A 22,933-nucleotide genomic window follows, 5' to 3' on the forward strand; every position below is an offset into this window, starting at 1 on the left:
ATGGAAACAACTTGAAGTATCTATTAATGAATAAATGGATAAAGATATACAGACACACACACAAAGAAATATTTTTCAGCCAAACAAGGAATAAAATCCTACTATTTGCACAACATGGATGGATCTTGAGGGTATTACACTAAGTGAAATAAGTCAGACAGAGAAAGACAAACACTGTATGATCTCACTTAAACATGGAATCTAAATTTTAAAGATTTTATTTATGTTTGTCAGAGAGAGAGAGAGAGAGGATGCGTAGAAGCAGGAGGAACAGCAGGCAGAGGGAAAAGCAGGCTCCCCACTGAGCCTGATTTGGGGCTCGATCCCAGCACCCCGAGATTATGACCTAAGCCAAAGTTAGATATTTAACCAACTGAGCCACCCAGGCAACTCGGAATCTAAATTTTAAGGACTTATTTATTTATATTTTATTTTATTTAAAGATTTTATTTATATATTTGTCAGAGAGAGACAGAGCACAAGCAGAGGGAGCAGCAGGCAAGGGAGAGGGAAAAGTAGTCTCCCCACTGAGCAGGGAGCCCAATGTGGGGCTCCATCCCAGGATCCCAGGATCATGACCTGAACCCAAGGCAGACGTTTAACTGGCTGAGCCACCCAGGCATCCCTCTGAACTTTAAGAAAACAAAACCAAGCTCATAGATAAAGAGAACAGACAGGTGATCACCAGTCAAGGCGCAGGTGAAATGGATGAAGGAGGTCAGACTAAGTCACTCATGAGGATACAGTGTGCGTGGCAAGATAACGGCAACTAAAGTTAAGAATACTGTTACTGCATACCTGAAAGTTGCTTAGAGAGTAAAGCCTAAACATTTTCACCTCAAGAAAAAAATATTTTAACTATGTATGGTGAGAGATGTGAACAGATTATGTTGTATATCTGAAACTAATATAATGCTATACGTTAATTATATCTCTCAATCTTTTAAAAAAAAGGAAATTCTGATACCTGCTACAACACGAATGGTCCCTAATGACATTATGCTAACTTAAACCAGTCAGAAAAGGATGACTACTATATGATTCCACTTAAACGAGGTATTTAGAGTAGTCAAATTCAGGAAAAAAGAATGGTGGTGTTTGCCCAAGGATGAGAAATGGGGAAATGGGAAGCTATGGTCTAATGGCTACAGTTTCCATTGCAGAAGATGATGGGGATGGCTGTACAAAAATGTGAATGTATTTAATACCACTTAACTGTACACTTAAAAATGACTAAATGCTAAATTTTATGTGTATTTCAACACTTGTCTACTCAGTACTTGGTCCACTGGGGCATTAACTGGATATTACAGCATGAGTTAATATTTTATCATTTTCCATTAGTCTCAGTATTGCCCACTGTGACCCATCTTGCACTTACCACCAAGCTCCAATCTCTTCTTTGCCTTTGGGGTGACAAGATGGGAAGGAGTTTGGCGAAATTTGGAGGTAGAGTGCCTTGATTCAATCCTTTTGATTGCATGCTCTGCTGTGGTCGAAGAAGGGCTTCCCAGGCCCTTAGTCTTGGCTCCCACAGGCTTCTGGCACCTAGGACTACTTTCTTGTGGCCGATCAAACTCTGCAAATAGTTCTGGTGATAGTGGCCTGAATGTCTTCTCATTCCAAGATAGTTTCACAAAGAGTGTCTCCTCATTTCTCACATCCACAGGTATCACTTCATCTGGGCCTAAAGCTACTACCTGAACAGGAAGAAATGAGAACCAAATAAGCCAACAGATGCTTCATGAGAGCTATGATTAAAAAGCACTTACATCTACATCCCTACCTGCGATGTCCCTCTTCCAAACTAAAGAGGCATATTTCCAGACTCCTGCTTATGGAGTATGATATCCATACCCCATGTTGCTTTCTTTCCCAGTCCGATCTATTCACTCATGCCAAATTTCCCCACAACTTTTCTAAGCATGCTCCCCTGCTGAAGTCTCTAACGGCTCCTTGCTACCCCAAGATCTGATTATTACACTGGTTTTGGGGGCATTCTAAAAATGGCCCCATGTTACTTCCTGAGTGCTCAGTCCTCTCCCAGATGGCCTTCCATCACTATCCGAGATTGGCTTGTCGCAGTCCTGCTCCTCTCCCCCATCATGCTCCCGCCTAAATACCCCTCTTCCCTCTCTGCCTTTCTAAATCAACCCATTTTGCTGTTTCAACTTGTCTATCTGCCTTTCGCTCCTTCACTCAGAAACAAATTGTTTTGAGGCATATGTTATGCTGGACTCATAGACTGGGAAAATCTGACTGGTCATGCCAGACCCAAGTCTCTCTGCCCTACCATTAAATCAAACTTGGGACCACACTTCATATCATATGATCCCCTATTTTGGGGGGCCTGAAGTAGCTTAAGAAGTAACCTGTATCTTAGTCTCCAAACTAGTGTCTGCATTCATCCTGTAGTTCATTGGAACCTGATTTATCACAAAATCCCATAATACAAATTTGCCCTTAGCAACTAACACCCTTTGTACTGATCCACTTAAGGTGAAGTCCTCATTTAAGCAAGCGTATCTAGCCTTGCAATGCTTTGAGCCTGCCACAACCACATCTTCCCACCGAGATTCATTTGCTAATTCCTGCTTATCCCTTGGGTCACAACCTAAATGTCACTTCCTCCTGGAGGCTCCTAACACATGCTAAGTGCTCTTGATAAATATTTGTTGAGATGAAGTAGGCAGTAAGCAGAAAAGATAACAAACAGGAAAAAATTCATTTCTGTGGGGTAAATTAGAGCCAGGAATGTTTCTGAGGTCATGCAGTTCAGGAGGCAGCCAGAAATAAGCTTCAAGATAGAACCCAAGTATCAAAGCATCACCTACCTGCACGTGGTCAATGATGGTCTCAGCACTAATGTTGCTGTTACAGGCAGGGTAATCATACCAGAATATCTCCTGTGCAGCAGGCTCCCGGCCTAGCAAATGCCGTTTACTGGCAGGAACTTCACAGAAACGGATAAACCACTGTACTCGAGCACGTTTCTTAGAATGAAGCTCAGAATCTAGGAGGGATAGGTACAAAAGGGAGATGCAAGAACATTTGTTAAGCACTTCCTGTGTGCCTGACACTGTGCTAAGCACCTGATAATACTTGGTTAACATATTTTTAAAAGATGTTATCTATTTATTTGACAGAGAGAGACACAGTGAGAGGAAACACAAGCAGGGGGACTCAGAGAGGGAGAAGCGGGCTTCCCACCGAGCAGGGAGCCCAATGCAGGACTTGATCCCAGGACACCGGGATCATGATCCGAGCAAAAGTCAGAAGCCTAACAACTAAGCCACCCAGGCACCTCGATGAACATATTACTTTTAATCAGCACATTAACCCTTCAGGGTAGGTACTATGGCCATCTCCCTTTAACAGACAAACTAATCAAATTACAGGGACCTTAAAAAAATTTGCCAAAGGTTACAGGACCAACCAGCAGCAATCTGACTCCACCCAGCATTCATGTCCTTCTCACTTGGCTGGACTTCCCAATAAGGTTATTAGTCATCGAAGAAATTACAAAAGGCACTTGAGAGGAGAAATTCTAATCAGAGGCAGTGAACAAACCTTATGAATGAGTGATTATAAAGAGGCCATCAAAAAGCAGCAAAATAAAAATCTTGACAAAAACTAAAGCATCAGTCATTGAGGTGACTTCTGACAAACATATGCTTGCAATTTTTAGCTTTATCTTTGCAATATATCATTAACATCACTCTGTACCAGCATTCGGTCCAACTGAAAGGGCACACGCTCAATAGTGCCACCATCGTCATCACCTCTTCTCTTCCCCAGCGCTCTTCAGAGAAAGACTGAAGCCATCAAAGGAGCACCACAGACTCCAAACTCTATACACAAAGGTCTGTACCTTAAATACAAAAGCCCACAGTGCTGAGGTGCTCCCCCTGGTGGATATTCCTTTGATGAGGTTTTCCTCCCTTCTTGTCAAATATCCTTCCTATCTCTGTAACATGAAATATCTTCATCCTCTCACCCGATCAGTTCCTTCTTGTAAGCAGGAATAACTGCCGCATCATTCCCCTCCTAGCTTTTGGAAGACACGGTTTTGTGTAGTTTCCATTTCTTTTTAATCCTCCTTTTAGAACTCTGTCCCATTCCCACCTTTCTGCACTCTTCTCTGCTTTGCAGAGCGTTAAAAGCTCAGAAAATCAGTTGAGGGCTGTGAATGCAGACATGCAGGCTCTACCTTTCCCTTTGTTCCTCCAGCATTAGGGGGAAGTCATGGCTTTCTGTACTTATTGATCTCTGGGAAATACCACCTTTTGTTCTTCCAGCCTTTTCAACACTATACACAGGTATAAAGTGTTTTTGTGTTCCTGACTGAACATCAACTGATACACCTTCCCAATCCAGTTTAACTCCTCCCTTGTAAAAAAGTTACACTTGCAAAATTCTTCACTCACTTCCTCATGTTAAAAGACAAGTCTGGGGGCGCCTGGGTGGCTCAGTCAGTTAAATATCTGCCTTCGGCTCAAGTCATGATCCCAGGATTCTGGGATCAAGCCCCCCCGCGCAGGGCTCCTTGCCCAGAAGAGAATCTGCTTCTTTTTCTCCCGCTGACCCTCCCTCCCGACTCGTACTCTCTCTCAAATAAATAAGTAAAATATTTTTTAAAGAAAATCTGTATTATAGGGCACCTGGGTGGCTCAGTGGGTTAAGCCACTGCCTTCGGCTCAGGTCATGATCTCAGGGTCCTGGGATCGAGTCCCGCATCGGGCTCTCTGCCCAGCAGGGAGCCTGCTTCTCTCTCTCTCTCTCTCTACCTGCCTCTCCATCTGCTTGTGATCTCTCTCTGTCAAATAAATAAATAAAATCTTTAAAAAAAAAATCTATATTATAGTGCAAATCACCTATTTCCCCCCTAACTTCCTTATGCTAAAATTAAAAGATAAGTCTGTATGATAGTGTAAATCACCTATTTTTCTTCCCCCTTCCTTGTGAACTCATCCTTTGTCCATTCCAAAAATCCTGCCTTAATGACCATTTTTTAAAAAAATTTATTTATTTATTTGAGAGAGGAAGAGAGAGTGAGAGAGAGCACGAGAGGCGAGAAGGTCAGAGGGAGAAAAAGATTCCCCGTGGAGCTGGGAGCCTGATTCGGGACTCAATCCTGGGACTCTGGGATCATGACCTAAGCTGAAGGCAGTTGTTTAACCAACTGAGCCACTATTTTAGCCCATTCCTAAAAATAATAAGAAAGTTAAATTCTGGAACTACTCCCCCAATCCCACTTTTACCCAATATTGCTCTAATGAGTAGAGAAGTTTATGAGGTATAAAATGGTATAGCCAGGGCTTAAATGACCCCACCTCAGAATCTAGGGCTCACACCCTATATGGAGCTATAAACAGAGAAGTCAGCAATCAAAAATCTTGCAGCTCCCAATCGTTCATGATAAGGAATGGTTTTCATTCTAGCCCCAAACTTACCATCTTCAAACAACTCAACCAATTTAGCAACATATGGATATTCATCATCATCCCCTTCTATCAACACGAACTGTCCAACTTGGATATGAATCTCACTCAGACCACCTTCCATTTTGACACTCATTTCTCTACAAAGGAGAGAAACATGTTAGGATATCACTTAGGGTAGACTACCTCGTTTGGTACCCTCTGGGCAGATGAAAGTGCTTTCCAACTGGAAAATCTCCTAGTTTCTCTCTGATGACCAAGTATCCTACTAGGAAACCAATTCGCCCATAAAGCCATACGCAAGAAGAAATTAAATGGGTTGAATGAATTGTTTTAATGTGGACGGTTAATCCAGAGGCCTTAATATGAATGTCAACCTCTCTTAGTTATTGACAAAGAATAAAGGCTTCCCGAAGTATGAAACCTGCCCAATAACAGTATCAAAATTTTCAGAGACCTCTAGGGCTGAGAGGACATAGTAACAACAGTGAATCCTACCGTTATCATGCAGACACAAAGAACCCACTTTAAATAAACACAACATCATCACACATACTAAATTTTATTAACTTGACGTGTCTTCCTCTATCACTGCTATATTTATGCTATCATCTTATACCAAATAAAACCCCTCCTTATAATCCTTTCATATTTACTGTCCCTCAGTTCTCAATCTAGAGTAACTGGAACAGGGTGGATATAAGTTAACAGTTTAGTGAGGAGAAGTTATTACTTCCAGGACAACCAACAGAGTCCAACACTCACTTGTAGGTGTAGTAGCGTAGTTTTTGGTCCAAAGACGGCTTGCCAACCCATGAATAAGTTTGTCTAGTCTTCAGCCTTGTAGGGTAGCACGCCATGGTTCCTGTGTAGAAGTCACTAACTCTGAGTTAACATGACAATGCTCTGATGGATTCTAGCACACAGTCTTGCCTTCAATGAGTTTAGCCTTCTCTTCTGCTCCCATTACATTCCCGCAGATTTTAGAAAACATTTTCTTTGAGAAAAGTCAAACTTCATTAAGATTGAACATAGACAATTTATCGTCTATGTTATCATCTGCATATATCTTGTACTACACCTTACCTCTTCCTAGGCAGGGTCAATATGTAGGAAAAGAAACTCTAAGTTTTTAGAAGTACCTACTAGCTACAAGGCACAATGATAGATATTAAACATCTAACAACTTGAAACTAAAAGACAGTGATAGACGGTTGTTCATATCTTCACAACACTTATAATCAAGATAGGGATAAAATATAAATGCACTAAAGGACAACTAGTAGTGTGAAAAGTCAAGAGATGGACCCAGAGAGACTATTGCAAGTTAGAGGACCAGGTCTTGTGGCTGTTCGGGTAGCAAATGCTTCCTATAGGGGTTTTCTAAGCTGAATATTGAATAGTAAGTAGCTATTGGTAACATTTTTTTTTTTTTTAATTTTTTCTTTAAGACTTTATTTATTTGACAGAGAGAAAAAGAGAGAGCACAAGCAGTGGGAGCAGCAGACTCTCTACTGAGCAAGGAGCCTGACAGGCGGCTTGATCCCAGAGCTAAAGGCAGACGCTTAACTCACTGAGCCACCCAGGTGCCCACTAATCTATTATCTTAAGTTTAAGTAATTAAAATAATAAATCTTTCCTCTAAATTAACTGCTGTTTTTATGGGAGCTAATATTTGACAAAAGAATTTTTTCTTTAATCCGTCTGACAGAATTACTCTAAATTACTGATAGATGAACAAAAATTTCAGTCTGTGTTGAAAACAACAGAATTTTAATAGCATATTGATATCCTGATTAAACAACCTTGCTTCCTGAAGTTCGGTACAATTATGTCTTATTCTCTACTCAGGAACATTCTGACCTACAAGATTTTCTGCTTTTAAAAAAGGTATTTTTAAATCTACTTTGAGGAAACTAATTAGCAAAAAGAAGAAAAAATGCTAAGTCATTAGTAAATACACAGCTTACGAATGATGGGTGAATGATTGCTTTAAAGAGCATTAAGAGTACTATATAATTCACAACACGGTAGTATTAAAATCAATCTAATTTTAATTAAGTACATCACAGAAATGAACAAGAGCAATGACTCATGTCAAGTAAAAAATGAATTTGGATTCTTATATTCAATGAGCGTTTGGTAAAATTTAGGAGAAGTGTTTGAATTTCAATAAGCATCGAGGAAATACATAACACTAACTTACCTTACAATAAATATTCCTTTTAATGGATGATCTGTAAGAAGTAAACTTGGTAACGGTATTATCAGAAGTAAACTTGGAACTTTTCACCTTTCCACAATGCAATCAGGCAAAATAGGCTACTGAGAGAACAAAAGATGCAAATCAATTACAATTTTCACTAAATTCTGCCATTAAAAAACAAAACAAAACTGGAAAATCACTGAGAGCTTTGTAGCAAAGGGGTTATCTCCCAGAATACTGTCTACAACTCCTGCATAATCTAATTATAGGATAAATACCTGATTTGTCACTTGGACTATGATACTTGACTACACCGAAACAATAATCTTATTTTTTCATACCCCAAATTGGCAAACAGAAGGACTAAGGCCATTCCTATAAGGGTCTCATGTATACCTAAGAAAATCATATCCATGCTCTCAACTCTTAAATCAAGATGATATTTAATCCTACTAAAGCAGGAATCCTCCTTCAAAAGCCACTCCAAGATAAAATTTAACATTCCCTTACTAGCCCATGCACTGTGTTCAATGAGACCAGTACATAAACATATATGTACAAGGGTGGGTGATTTACCCTAAGCTGAGCAAGTAGGGATATTGCAAGAAAGACTATCTGGGCTTGGATGTAAAACTTGCTTCACCCTGGTCTAGCACTCTGCTCCAGGCCTGCTTTTCCAAACCTCAAAAAGGCCAAAGTTGTTATGCCCTCAGACTTACTACACCATTGCTGTTCTCTCTTTTTGCATATCTTTTCAGGGATGGCTCAGGTCCTGGCCTCAACAAAACTTTCTCAGATAGGCCTTCACTGATACCCAATGGAAATTACCCTCACACCATCTTATGCTGTCCCTCGGGGTCATATTTCATTATACCACCCTATGATCAAAGCAGTAACATTACTTTCTTATTTATTGTACTTCCTACGCTAGAATGTTAACTTCCAAAAGCAGGGATCTTGGGACCCTGTCTATCTTGTTTGTAACTGAGATTAGGTTAGGTTAAGACTCAGAGATTAGGTTAAGACTTGGCAATAAAATAGGTGAATGAATGAATGAAAAACAAACTGGTTTTAAAAATCATTAGGGCAGTAGCAAGCGTGGTAAGGACACAGAACAGCCAGAACCCTTCCAGAACTGCTGGAAGTCATTTAAGCTGGTAAAACCACTTTGAAAAATGGGCAGTAGCAACCAAAGCTAAACAAATGCACATCCTATGACTCAGCAATTTCAACACAATATACCCAACAGAAAAACATCAAAAGACATGAACCAAAATGTATGTAGCCGCACTATACAGCAATGAAATAAACCAACTACAAATGCACAGGGCGGGGGTGGGGGGACCTCACAAAATAACAATGAGCTAAAGAAATCAGGCACCAGAAGAAATCATACTATATTGATTCCATTCACATAAAGCTTAAAAATAGGTTAAAAGTAACCCATGGTGTTAGAAGTCAGAACAGAAGGTAACCTAAGTGACTGAAAGAGAGCACAGTGGGGAAGGGACATGTTTCTGGAATGCTGGTCCTGTTTCTTTATCTGGAAGCTGGTTACACAAGTATGTTCTCTTCAAGAAAGTTCATTGACCGGTACCTTTATGATATCTGCACTTGTCAGTATTTAGTTATTTTTCAATGAAGAGTTCAAACAATTAATCAAGAATCCTTCTATAGAGGCAGCATAAAGATGTCAAGCCTCTTTGTACTGTTACCCTACTTTCAGGACCCAGTATTTCATCTCAAGCACCATTAGCAGAGAGATTACCCAAGAGGGATGTTGAATGGGGTGGAAAGGCAGGTCTGACTTGGTGGAGCAAAGGCTTTGCTTCTAGGAGATAACCACCCACAGGCTCTTAATTGTTGCAGATACCACAAATCTTGAACAGACACACCACCCAGTATAGGGTGCCACACCCAAGGAAAATATAAGGGAATTGCGGTAAAAATGATATCAGGTATGTACTGAGCCAATATGACAGAAAATGTAGCCAAAACTCTATTTATCTCATTTAATGCTCAAAATAACCTAAGTCCAATGCTAATACATAGTAAGTGCACAACAGACTCTCAATAATAAATATTTGCTGAATGAAAGTTAAGTGCTATGAGCACTTCAAAATGATTAACTTGTTCCAATGGTACACAGGATGGCAGAGTCTTAATTCAAACCCTGAGCAGCCAGATTTCAAGGACTCTAAACCACTTCACCTTACAACACCTGTGTAAAAGTGAATAATGTAACATATGCCTGAGACAACATGCTTCTGGTGACCTTACTACAATAAGTTAGGCTTCCCAGCCACTAAGTGGGAAGTCAAATGGACCTCAATTTCCTTACCCACAAAATGGGGATGATAATAATAGAACCTTTCTATAATTCAACCAACATATATTAACCACCCATTATGTGCCAGGCACTATTCTTGGATTAAGTGAGAAAATGCAAAATGGCAAATTCACTTCCTCACTCCCTTAATCCCTTGCATTTATTTGTAAGAGACCGTGGATCTTAAAAAAAAAAAAAAAAGAATTTGAGGAATGTTAGGAAACTCACAATTCACACAAAATTTTGCACTTAATTTCAGGGATTCATAAACCTTCTAACAACCACATATTACCCTCTGTTAAAAACCGTTGCAGAAAGACTTGGTAAATGGTGCTCTCACATCGGAAACCTCCGTTGGCATTCACAAGTACCCCATATCAGCTCCGAAGAGGGTACCATTTTTACAGACAACTAAAATCGAAAACTCACATATCTAATCATTGCAGTTTCACAGACAGTAGACCACGATAAGAATCTCACATCTCATGCCTCTAAGTCCAGTGCTTTTTCCAATTATGAAAATTAGAAGGCGCTTCTACTCTAGGGTTAGACTGAAGGAAGTAGAAGACATGTCTTTAGACTTCTATCCTAGAAAGAAGGTGGATGAAAATCCCGCAATTAAGGGAGCTCACCTGGGAGTAGGTTGGCGGGGAGGCTTGGGTGGGAGCCAGGCCCCTTACTCACAAAAAGCGACCTAGACAAGTCTCTCTGGGCTCAATTGCTACATCTGTAAGATGGGGTAATAACTTCTGTTCTGCCTTCCCTGTGGTGCTTGGTTCACGACGCCTCAAAGGAGAAAAAGACGGAAAAGCTTCACAAGGTCAAAGCAGATAGGAGGGATGGTTAAGATCATTAATGGGAATCTCAGGGCGCTGGGGGCAGGGATGCTCACGCTTCTCTGTTGGCTTCCGGTTTCCCTAACTGCAACCCCTCAGTCCCCGACAAAGCGGGAAGCCTTTTATAAATCAGGATGTGGAAAAGAAAAATGCTCCTAATGGGCTTAGAACAGTACCTGGCACTTAACAGGGGCTTAGTAAATATCTGCTGAATGAATCAATAAATGACTGAGTCCACAGAGAACTTCTCCAGTCTTGCTGGCTCAGATTCCCCTCCAGCCCCGTAATGCCACACTCACCGGGCGCCGAAGCCCTCTGCTCCCACCGTCTCAGCTCCAAGAGTTCGTGGAGCCGCAGCAACTCTAACCTGCCCCCGCTGGACTCCTCTTACATCCACTGGGCGCACGCCGGAGTCAAAGCCGGCGCCTAGTAGGAAAGAAGGTGGAGAAAAGAAAATTTCGCGCCAAACGCCGTGGCTCCGCCCCCAGGCTGTCCCAGCGTTCCGTCATCAGTCAGTCCTTCAGCCCCGCCCACACGGGAGGGAATGCACGTCGTACGTCCGCCAACGTGCAGCGGCCATCATTGATTCGGTCGGCAACGCTGTTCGCAGAAGGAAGTTCCTTTCCTTACAGCATTTCCTGTACCAAGATGGTGGCCTGAGTTCCTAGAGCGACTTTCTCCACGCTTCGCAGTCCCTCTTAGATGTTTTTTTTTAACCTGGATGTGACGCATTGAAGGACCCGACGGAAATAGAACTAAAAGCGTTCTAAAATGGCGAACCGTACGGTGAAGGATGCGCACAGCATCCACGGCACCAATCCTCAGTATCTGGTGGAGAAGATCATTCGGACGCGAATCTATGAGTCCAAGTACTGGAAAGAGGAGTGTTTTGGACTGACGGGTGAGCGGCAGCGCGCGGACCCCCCTCCTTGTGGCCCAGTTCTCTTAACTGGGAGCCACTGGGACTGGCTCCCCGGTGTGTGACTGGAGGGGAATCTGTCAGTTATTCAGAAAAATCTGACTACCTACTGTGTGCGTAGTTTTGTGTTGAGCTTCGGAGACACGGTCTACTGCTGTCTTGTTCTAAAGCGTGTCAGTGCTGGGTTCTCTGGGGGTTTCCATGTTTAATGTAATCTGCAGAGTTCCCACTCAGGGACTCTGAAGTTCTTAAAGGAACTTTAACGTACCCAAAACCCAGTTCAGGGTCTTACTATCCCTAAATCTGGACCATTTGCAGTATTTCCACGTTCGGGCCTTAATACAGATAGGAGTTTTTCAGAGAAGGCTTCCAGGTAGTCTTTGAATCTTTGAATTCTGGCTCTGCATTTTAGTAGCTCTGTTATACTAGTGAACCATGTCTTCCTCTACTGTAAACGAATAATACCCACCCCAGAAGGTTGCTGTAAGGATTAAATGCCATAAAGTATAAAAAGTATTTGGTATGGTTACAGGTATATATTTTAAGAAGTACTTAGCAGTTGTAGTGGTGGTGCTAGTTGTTAACCACTGTTAACTACTCCTGTGCCTGTACTGTTGTTTCCACCACCATTAGCTGTTGTGTCCATGGAAACATACTGTTTTTCTCTGAGTCCCTTAAATTTTGGAGTCATGTCAATTTTGGATAAATTTTGGGACCTTTTCTCATTACATAGTTCGCTCCTTGTATGATCTCCACACTGCAGTTACATCTTATATGTAGATGCCTTCAAATTTACCTCTCCATCCCAGATCTCTAAGATCTAAATTCCAAGACATGCCAACTCAGTATGTCCAAAAGTGAACTCATCTTTTTCCTCCAATGCTGGATTATGTTCCCTTGATCTATAATTGTATTGCATTCTGCATCTTATTTCAACTATTCACCACACCTAAAAAAAATTTTTTTTCTACCTTGCCAGACTGTAAACTCTGTAAGCATTGTAATTTTGTCCTCCTTTTCCCTCTATCTACATCTCCAGTATTTAGTACCTGGCTATAAATTTGATTCTCACTATAGCCCTGAAACTTTGTACTTTTATTATTCAGATTTGAATTGACAGTCTAAAAAGGAAGTAAGGTAAAATGGCTTGCCCTAAGTTCACACAGCTAGGGTTTGCTTTTGAAAACAATTGTGGAAGGTTATTATCCCCCTTCTGTAAATGACATTTGTCCATTATGTAGCTATTGAATCATTTGCTGTTATTCTTTTAACTCAGAATCTGGCTGTTTTTCTCCAAACATAATGGTGATAGGCATGGACTCTGAAGTTAAGACTGCTTACATTTAAATGCAGCCCCTGCTCCTCTCTGACTGTGGACCTTGAGCAAGTCACTTACCCTTTCTTAGCCTTCATTTTCCCTTAGCTGAAAACAGCCTCAGTGCAGGAACTTCATGGCTAATTGCATTAAATGAGATAATATGACATGCTTAGCAGAGTATCTGGCATACACTTATCTTTCAGTATATATTGGCTGTTATTATTATTACTTTTAATAGACAGTTGTTCTTATATTAAATTCTTGATTAGTAGTCAGGAGCACCAAAGCTTGAACTAGCTTATCACCACTTCAGACTGGGATAAGCTTGGCCCTAATGTGTTTGAGATGCCACTTTATTTGTTTTTGCTTTTCTTTTCAGCTGAACTTGTAGTCGATAAAGCCATGGAGTTGAGGTTTGTGGGTGGTGTCTATGGTGGCAACATAAAGCCAACTCCCTTTCTGTGTTTGACCTTGAAGATGCTTCAGATTCAGCCTGAGAAGGATATCATTGTAGAATTTATAAAAAATGAAGATTTCAAGTGAGTAAAATGTTGATTTGCTAATATAAAAGCTTCAATTTCAGTGGTCCAGAATTTGGCTTTGGTTAAGAGGAGTGAAAGCAATGTATCTTGTTATTTTGCGTGTTCTGATTATATTGATCTTCTCTGTTACATTCTCAGTCCTGGTAACTACCCCTTGCCCCCAAAAAGCATATCACAAGTTCACTGGACATATATTAAGCAGAAGTGAGTGCCTAGTATGTTGGTAGTACTGGATGCTCAAAGATGAAGAAAACTACATAATGTGGTAGATAAGTGGGAAAACTTTGGTGTAGGTGGAGGTTTGTGTCCAGGCTGGTGTCCAGCCATGTCCAGACTTACTGTGACCTTGGAGAAGTTACATTTTGTGAGCTTTACTTTCTTTACTTGTAAAATGGAGATGATATTACCAATTCAAGATTGCTGTGAAGGTTAAAGAAGATAGTACTGTATATCTCACAATACAGGGCCTATTGCATGGCTAATATCTCCAAAATATCTGCTGCTCATATTCTTTTATTTTATTCTCAAGGAGTTTACAGACAAGTACAGGAGGCAGAGTAGATTATGTGTTACCCTCTAAGGGATTTTCATGTAATAATTTAACCTTCACAAGAACCCCGCAAAATTATTATCCCTGTTACACAGGGGAGGAAACTTGGCACAGATGAAGTAATTTCCTCAAGGTCATACAGCTAGTAAGTGTCAAAGCTGGTGTCAGTGTTCAGATTCTTTTCTACTCCATTCTGTTTGTCATGTAAAGAAACTGTTCAATTTCAGATGTCTACTTGTTATTCTAAGTGGAGAATTTGAGCAGGTAGTTGGATAGAGGAGAAAAGAAAAAGGAAATCTTACAAAACATTAACAGCTAGAGAACAGCTCTTACTAGGCACTTACTATGTGCTATATGCTATGATTAGCACTTGACACAGATTTCTCACTAAACCAGGCCAGCAAATTAGGTACTGTTATCTGCATTTTACAAGGATTGAGATAGCAAGTAACTTACCTTATGTAACAAAGCCAGTAAGTAATGGAATCAGAATTGTAATCCAAAGGACTTTGACTTTTTTTTTTTTTTTTTCAGAACCAGCATGCTGTGTTGCCTAGCAAAAGTTTATATATTCACATCTATATGTATTATTTCTTGTAGTGTTAAGTAAACATACCTTATATGTTATTATTAAATTCAGTATTTCATTTGATTCTTACAGTAATTCTATGAGGTAAATAGGTTCTGTCTTCATGTTATACAAGATATAACAGACTCTGAAAGTTGAGCAACATGTCCCAAGTTCCTGTAGCCAGTAAGTGGTAGAATGGGAACTTGTAACCCAGGACTCTGTATTTTACCTTTCCCTGCCTCACATTTCCTCTAAAATTGCAGTTCTCTCATCTGCAAAGGAGAGAACTTGTACATCCACTGCTGTCATGAGAAAAGCCAGGTATGAAACTCAAGAACAAGAACTTTTTAGGTTGGCTTATCGTTTTACTGTCCTCTATCTGTCAGGTATGTGCGTATGTTGGGAGCCCTTTACATGAGGCTGACAGGCACTGCAATTGATTGCTACAAGTACTTAGAGCCTCTCTACAATGACTATCGAAAAATCAAGAGTCAGAACCGAAATGGGGGTGAGTATGGTACCAATTGTTTGGACCTTCCTCCCTGAACCAGTTTTTATTTCAACAATATCTCTATCTTCACATTGTAACATAGAGTTGTGAATGCTCTTTATCCTTTTTGTTACTGTCTTCATTTCAGTTTCTCCCCTGCTGCATGGAGTACTCCATTAGACTCCTAGCTTCCTGTTGGTCTTACCCAACCTACCCCCGTCTGCCTATCTTTCCAACTGCATCTTATGTCAATCCCAGCCTTGAATTATGTGCGCCCTCCACATGTGTTCCAGCCCATATGATCTGCCTCCATAATGACCTCTGAAAAAGCCTTCCCAAAACCTCCCAAAGTTAGTTTTCCATATGTTCCATCATCACTGTTATTTTTAATGGCCTCTTTTCTAGTGCTGTACTACTCACCACAGTATAGATTAAGTATATTCATACTTACGTAGGAATCCTACTGAAAAATAGTAAGTATATCCAAAGGGGGCAGCTCCATATATTTTACAAAGATCTTTCCTGTGGTAGAGGGGGATTCAATGTAATGCATTCAAAACCTTTTTCTTCTCACTGTCGTAACAGAAGATTAGTAACATTTGCCTTTTACCTCTACATGTAACATTAAGCAGGTCAAGAATTTGGTATTTTACTGTACACTTTTATTCACTTACTAAGTGCCAGTGTGATGCCAGGTATTGTGCTATGTACTGGAAATAAGATGGTGAACAAGATGGACATGGTCATGGCCATCGTGGATGTTTAAAACTTGTTTATAAACATAAACTTATGTTTATATTGTTAAATTGAAATGGGGTTTTTCAGCCTATTGATAATTTGATCCAGATGATTCTGTTGTGGGGGGCTGTCCAGCCCCTTGTAGGATACTTGGCCGTATCCCTGGTCTCTATCCACTAGATGTCAGGAGCAACCCCACTAGTTGTGGGTGGCAAAGTTAACCCGTTTGAGAACCACTGAACTAAGGTAATGTTCACTATAAAAATTCTGAAAAGCTATTACTTCGTTTACCATATAAGGTACATGCTCTATATTTAGAAACACTGTGTGTTCACATGAGAAGTTGTACTTGACTTATAGGATCTGTTCAAGAACATCAGCCCTTGGTGCCAGGGTGGCTCAGTCAGTTAAGCATCTGTCTTCGGCTCAGGTCATGATCCCAGGGTCCTGGGATTGAGTCCTGCATCAGGCTCCCTGCTGAGTTTGCTTCTTCCTCTCTCATGTTCTCCCTCCCTGCCACTCATGTTCTCTCTCTCTCTCTTATGCGGGTCTCTTTCAAATAAATAAAATCTTAAAAAAAAAAAAAAAGAATATCACCCCTATACAATTCAGAACTGTTTGTGCTTCCTTTTGTGTTGTGTCTCCTGCTAATTGGGACATCTTCACTCATTCTTTTATGCCCAGCTCCAAGAAGGGGCCTGGCATATAGATGCCCTCAGTAAAGGTGAGCTGAATGAAGGTAAGTGATGATGACAAGGCTATGAATGGCTGTAGTTTGAGCCCACGTCTGTCAGTAATCCCTTCTCTGTAACTGCCAGACTGAGTGGCTTTACTACTAAATGTGCAGGGAAGGGAGGCGCCAGAGGATTCACACTTTCTATACCAAGTACTGTTTATATATAGACATCTTACATATAGAGACTTACACTTATTTGTTGGCTATATAAACTTATTTCCAAGTTGCCTGAGCTTATGATTGTTTTTCCAGAGTTTGAACTGATGCATGTAGATGAGTTTATTGATGAACTGCTCCACAGTGAAAGAGTCTGTGACATCATTCTACCCCGGCTACAGGTAAGAGATAAAGATGTCTTATCAGAATTGCCCTTCTCTCCCCAAGACAGGGAGACAGACAAGTACACATATACAATAAAACACTGAAGACCATGGATGTCAGGGGTCCTCTTTTTTACCCCACACAAGGGTCATCTTCATAAGTAGTCTTTTAAACGTATGAAAAAGGTAATTGGGAGAGGAAAACAGATAAAGTATATGAAGGGTAGGGCTTTACTTTCTTGTTTAAAATGTTATATGAAGGAAACTGTAAGATGTAAAACATAAGAGGGTCAGGAATAGTAGATGAAATCTTAACCCCTTAAATGTCACCTTTATAACCCTGCTCCTTTTCCTAGTAATAAATGATTATCCATGAAGCGCCTTTCAGGAATGGGTTTTGCAGAGTATTATTTTAAAACTACTGCTGTAAAGTACAAAGGGAAAACTGATATAGTAGGTTACCAAAGGAGAAAAGGGAATGAATGATCTATAATGGAGAGATGATGGAGCAGGGAATTAGAAGATTTAAGTTTTTGTTGTTATAGCTGACTAGCTGTGGAACCTGGTTTTCTTTTCCCATCTATAAAATGGGGAAGTTAGGCTACTTCAGTGGTCTTTAAACTATTCTGTGGGACTGTTTTAAGGCTGCTGAGAGGAATAAGAGGAGACAGCCCCACATATTCCAACCAGAGTAGCTCCTTTTTTTCCTAATTATATATTGGGCTTGAGAGTGAGATTTCACTTAAACAAGGGATTTTTTTCCCCCCTTTTAAATGGCTTTATTAAGGTACAGTTGACATACATTAAACAACACAAATTTAAAGTGTGTACAATTTTGTAAGTTTTGCCATATGTATATACCCTTGAAACTGTCCTCACAATCAAGAATAGTGAACAAGGCTCCCTGACTCTCATCATACTTTATGTAGAAACGCTATGTGCTAGAGGAAGCTGAGCAGCTGGAGCCCCGGGTTAGTGCTCTAGAAGAGGACATGGATGATGTGGAGTCCAGCGAAGAGGAGGAAGAGGAAGATGAGAAGGTCAGGTACCTGGGAGCTTAAGGGCTGAAGGAGGGATAATTATCGGGAGGGGATGGGAGAATGGTCCTTCCCTGTTTTGTTTACAATTTAATTTTTAACCTTCTTTAGCCAAAAAATACAGTATGTATTGTTAAGAGTATAGGCATTGGAGTTAAATCTCAGCTCTCCATAATCTTGTGCAAATTAATGTCAGTCTTTTCCTTTGTAAAGCAAGGAGAATGATACCTTTCTCTTACGATTTTATGGTTATTAGACGATACATATAAAGCCCTTCACATACATTTGGACATTATAATTGACTCACAGCTGGTAGATATTAAAACAAATACTTGGAACAAAAATGATACTGTTTAGAGTTGAACCTGTCCTAAGGAGTAGGCTTAGTTTAGGGGAAGGAAAAACCTACTACATGATCATATTCTTTACTAGTTAAAATCCTGAAAACTTGAAAGCAACCTAGCTGTCAGGGAGCAGTCAGGTAAACTATCATCAACTCAACAGACTATTAGCCAAAGCTGTTATAAAAAGTATATGATAATGTGGAAATACATATGGTTAGAAAAGAAGGATCTGAGACTATTCTATGTATCCAAAAAGGCTAGTGGGAAATACAAGAAATGCTGGTTTGTGGATACTGGATGTAAATGGGAAGTGTAGCTCTGAGCCATTAGGCTCCCTTCAAGGTGAATGCAAAAGCAAGCATGATCTTAGTTCATAAATTTAAAGCCAAGCAATGCTGAGGTGCTCTTCTGTGGTTAGTGAACCAAAAGTAGGCATTCTGTTTTTCCTTTTTTTTTAATGGAAAATTCAAGGAGTTACCAAAGTGGAGAGAATGTGCCCCCTTTACCCACTGTCTAGCCTCTCTGTCAACTCGGCCATTTTACATATTTCTGTACCAAATTGTCCCCACCCCACAATTGTCTTGACACAGATCACAACCATCATATATTGCATTCATATTTCAGAAAAGGCCTAAACATGATGCCGCTTGTCACCCCCACATCAACAGTAATTTCTTAAAATCAAATATTCAGTATTAAAACTAAAATTATACTATAGAATTTAAATAAAACTTGAGACAAGGAAAAAAAATTTATTCACATTTCCCCAATTGTCCTATATTTTTTAACAGTTTAAAATAGTTTGAGTGGTCCACAAATCAAGTCTTATTATTCTGTACAGATTTTTATAATCTGTATTTTTTTTATTGTGTCCCTGTGAGGTCACTTCACATGTTCACTTGTCCCTTGTTATCTTCTATAAACTAATTCTTAAGAGCTGGATGCTAAATTGCATGAGGTTTTTGTAGGTTTTGGAGTAGAACAACACTACTTCATAGTACCGATGTCTGTTCCCCCCAGGGTGAGCAAAGCCTACCTCTCTTTTTGTATTAGGAGCCACTGTGCCTAGATGATCTCTACCTAGACCCATTAGGGGTTGTGAAATGGTGATATTCTAGTTTTTTTTTTTTTTAATCATTTGTTACCTATAACACTGCTATGAAGAGAAATCTCCTAAATCAGTATTTAGTTTTTCATAGGTACAGTTGATATAGAAAAGGTAAATATAGGATTATTTCTCAATCAGTTTTTTAAAATAATGAGCTGACACCATAGTATCCTCCTAGTGTGATGAGCTTTTTTCCTTGGTAACATTATAAACTCAAGGATTTAAGCAGATTGGATGTGTTTTTGAACCATCATAGTCCTTGTTGATGCTGAAATTGTCCCCTTTGGCCAATGGAGGGCGGTCCCCAAGTTGACACGAGACTGATAGAATCATCGTAGTCTCGGACACCTTGTCTTCTGATGTATGTTCTGTTCATGTTTTGTAAGCTGCTGTCCCCAACCTGAAAATAGCCATTTTCCCAGGGAGCCCTTGCTTTCATTTACAGGGAAAATGATACTTAGATACCACAATCTGGGCACCATAAATGCTCACTGATAGGGTTTGGTCTGCATTTCTTGGTCTCTAGAGTTGGCAGACCCAGAGGAAAATTTTAAAATTAAAGTACACTTTATACAATCTTACTGATTTTACATCTGTATCTCCTTTCACATTGAGAATCTAGCTTCTGAAGGAGAAATGCACAATTACTTAGACGTCTCCTGACGTCTCACGGTCGCATTCTTCTCACAAAGTCCCAGAATAATGGTACCAACACTGGAACAATAAGGGGAATACTGGAAATAGTTCAGTTTTTTTATTTGGAGGTTTTGTCCTTAGGGTTATCTATGTATTCATTGTGTTTAAAGTCACTTGAAGGTAGAATTTGGGACAGGATAAGGAGCGCGTAGGTACTGTCCCTAAGTGGTTCTCTGTAAGTCTGTGCTCATCACTGACCTACCATACATTTCTTTTCTAGCTGGAGAGAGTGCCATCACCTGATCACCGCCGGAGAAGCTACCGAGACTTAGACAAGCCCCGTCGTTCTCCCACATTGCGCTATAGGAGGAGTAGGAGCCGGTCTCCCAGAAGGTAAGGCCCTACTCTTTGGGCTCTGTTTGCCCAATGCAGGAATTGCTATAAAACAACCCACAAAAACCTCTATGTCAGACGATAACTGTTTATTTAGTTCATAAGTCTGCAGTCAGTGATTTAAGCTGGGCTTGGATAGGCAGTTTAAGTTCATGAACCTATTTTGTGATCATCTATTGGCTACTATAGAATGGCTTTTAATGAGGCAACTTATTAATGGGGCAACTCTTCTGTGTGTGTGTGTGTGTGTGTGTCTCATTCTAGGCTGGATTAGGTATGGTCTCAGGGCAGTGGCAGAATTCAAGAGCAGAAAAGCTCAATGACGCAAATTTCCTTCCAGTATCATGTTGGTATCACATATGCAAATAGCCCATTGGCCAAAGCAGGTCACATGACCAACCCCAGACTTAGAGTGGGAGGGTGGTAATAAAAAGTTTCAGGACTAAAGTCATGGATAACAGAAATGGGTGAAGAATTGGAACAATTTTTTGAATCTACAACTGCAGTGCACCTACTAAGGTTCTTTCTCTTTTCTTTTTGTACAGGCGGAGTCGATCTCCTAAAAGGAGGAGGTGGGTCTTTGGTTGATTTGTAATGAAAGACAGGGCTTTGGGAAGGGAGGGTGCTGTTGTGGTGAGTATAATGTCAGATAAAGGGATCTGACCAGTCATTTCCATAGCCCCTCCCCTCGCCGAGAAAGGCATCGGAGCAAAAGCCCAAGACGTCACCGCAGCAGATCTCGAGATAGACGGCACAGATCCCGCTCCAAGTCCCCAGGTACAGCATTTGGGCCTTTTGCTATTGGTGGTCTTAAAGAAATACAGTAAGTGCTTAGTCTCACTCCAGTGCAAATAGCCTGCTTAAAAGGAAGTGAGTTCACATGTTTACTTCCTCTTACAAGCTTTGCTGAAAGAAGGATGAACTTCAGTTCTTTCATCTGAAATTACAGGAATAAGATCTTTCGTAGTGGTAAAAAATACTCAACATGATGTTTGTGAAATTAGCCATAACCCCTGAATGCATATGAAGTGCGTTCAGTTCTTCTGACACTCCCCCATAAACACACACAGTTCAGAAAGGTGCTACCAAGAGGTGTGTCTAGCATAAGCCAAAAAAATACACCAATGAAAGGGATTGGAGGAAGTGAAAATGACAGCGGAGGTGGTGGATAGAACACTCATCCGGTGGCCTCTTTTTCCCCAGGTCATCACCGTAGTCACAGACATAGGAGCCACTCAAAGTCTCCTGAAAGGTATGGACCAACCTTTAAGAATTTCTTCTTAATTCAGAAATCAAAGTTCCAATCATACAACTAAGTTAGACCTGAAATTTTGTTTTGATGGGGTATTTAGGAATTTCTCTTTTTTACATTATAAAATTGGCCCATTGTCCTAAGAATTACTAGAATTATATATCTGTTTTATGTTATTTTGTTTTTTCCTTGTAGAATTGCAGCTTTGATAGTGGGCATGAGCTTTGGTCTCAGGAGACCTGTGGTTAAATCCCAACTTCAGACACTTAACAGCTGAGTGACATTGGACAAATCACTTTCTTTTGATAAACTTTAATTAGAAATTATTGCTATATGTTAGACACTGTCAGGTATACTCTTAACCTAGAGATCATTTCCTCAGTGGTAAAGTTTGGATAGTAATACCTTACTCAGTGTTGCTCTAAGACATAACACCAAGCACATTTAATGAATATTGGGCATGCTCTCTATCCACATCAGTATCAGCATACCCCATCTTACTCGAAAGTTCTTGCCTAGCTCCTTGAACAGCTGTTATTAAATTTATGTTAATTTATGATTCATATGTGTTACCATTTCAGATCTAAGAAAAGCCACAAGAAGAGCCGGAGAGGGAATGAGTAATGGACTCTGTTTGGTTTTAGTCCAAATGGCCACCTGTGGATCCGAAGGCATCTATGTGGAAGGATTAAGATCTACTCCCCAGGCAGCTATGAGAATATTTTAGCTCTTTTTAACCAAGTTTCTCCACTTTTTTTCCTTATATGAAAGAGGTGCTGAGTTTTGTATCTGAGTCATATTCCATATTTGAGGGATAGTGCTTCCCAAGGGCTGCTTTGGACCCCTTTGTGCAACCAACCTTGACGGTACTCAAATTTATAAGGTTAGAAAGGACTTGAGGAGTGGAGAGGATGAATGATGAGGATGGATGTAGCTGCCTGTTGACCCTTTTGTTATTAAATTTTATACACCCATTTTCCAGTTCTCTGTAGTTTAGTTTTGTTTTGCTCCATGATGGGAAATGTTCTGAGAATCCTGAGATTTGTGCTGCTGCTATTACACTCAAATACCAAATCAGTAAAAACCTATTACCTCCATTTCTCCCTCTCCCCAGCAGGACCATGTAGTAATAATAGCATGAGAACTGACAAGTTAGCAGCAGCTTTG

The 22,933-nt window shown here is 40.3% G+C and overlaps 2 protein-coding genes across 5 annotated transcripts in view; one reads left to right on the forward strand and one right to left on the reverse strand.

The window, feature by feature from the left end:
• The window catches only part of ORC1 (origin recognition complex subunit 1), a 28,970-nt gene extending 17,702 nt beyond the window's left edge, over positions 1-11,268 (reverse strand). Inside the window, exons 1-7 of one of the 4 annotated variants that reach the window (XM_059374738.1) lie at positions 11,112-11,268; positions 10,609-10,762; positions 7,648-7,766; positions 6,207-6,306; positions 5,454-5,581; positions 2,831-3,013; positions 1,382-1,696 (exon numbers count right to left, since the gene is read on the reverse strand). In XM_059374738.1, coding sequence (XP_059230721.1) covers positions 1,382-1,696; positions 2,831-3,013; positions 5,454-5,581; positions 6,207-6,301 — 721 coding nt within the window. In that variant the 5' untranslated portion in view covers positions 6,302-6,306; positions 7,648-7,766; positions 10,609-10,762; positions 11,112-11,268. The remainder of the gene's footprint in view (positions 1-1,381; positions 1,697-2,830; positions 3,014-5,453; positions 5,582-6,206; positions 6,307-7,647; positions 7,767-10,608; positions 10,763-11,111) is intronic. The other 3 variants (XM_059374737.1, XM_059374736.1, XM_059374739.1) reach the window with 3 other exon arrangements.
• A 137-nt stretch (positions 11,269-11,405) lies between these two features.
• On the forward strand, positions 11,406-22,740 carry PRPF38A (pre-mRNA processing factor 38A). Its single transcript, XM_059374752.1, has 10 exons — positions 11,406-11,713; positions 13,429-13,588; positions 15,099-15,220; positions 16,929-17,014; positions 17,926-18,036; positions 20,402-20,514; positions 21,060-21,086; positions 21,194-21,291; positions 21,718-21,766; positions 22,348-22,740. Exons 1-10 carry the CDS (start codon positions 11,584-11,586, stop codon positions 22,388-22,390), a joined length of 939 nt encoding a protein of 312 aa, XP_059230735.1. The 5' UTR covers positions 11,406-11,583; the 3' UTR covers positions 22,391-22,740.
• The last annotated feature ends 193 nt before the right edge of the window (positions 22,741-22,933 follow it).

The sequence above is a fragment of the Mustela nigripes genome, chromosome 14 (genome assembly GCF_022355385.1).
Source record: "Mustela nigripes isolate SB6536 chromosome 14, MUSNIG.SB6536, whole genome shotgun sequence".
NCBI classification, from domain to species: domain Eukaryota; kingdom Metazoa; phylum Chordata; class Mammalia; order Carnivora; family Mustelidae; genus Mustela; species Mustela nigripes.

What these genes read in the sequence shown, in the direction of transcription:
- PRPF38A (XM_059374752.1), top strand. Translation starts at nt 11,584, where the DNA reads ATGGCGAACCGTACGGTGAAGGATGCGCACAGCATCCACGGCACCAAT. An exon ending in GAGTCAGAACCGAAATGGGG is followed by an intron (nt 15,221 to 16,928) that starts GTGAGTATGGTA and finishes TTGTTTTTCCAG; the next exon opens with AGTTTGAACTGATGCATGTA. An exon ending in AGGAAGAGGAAGATGAGAAG is followed by an intron (nt 18,037 to 20,401) that starts GTCAGGTACCTG and finishes TTTCTTTTCTAG; the next exon opens with CTGGAGAGAGTGCCATCACC.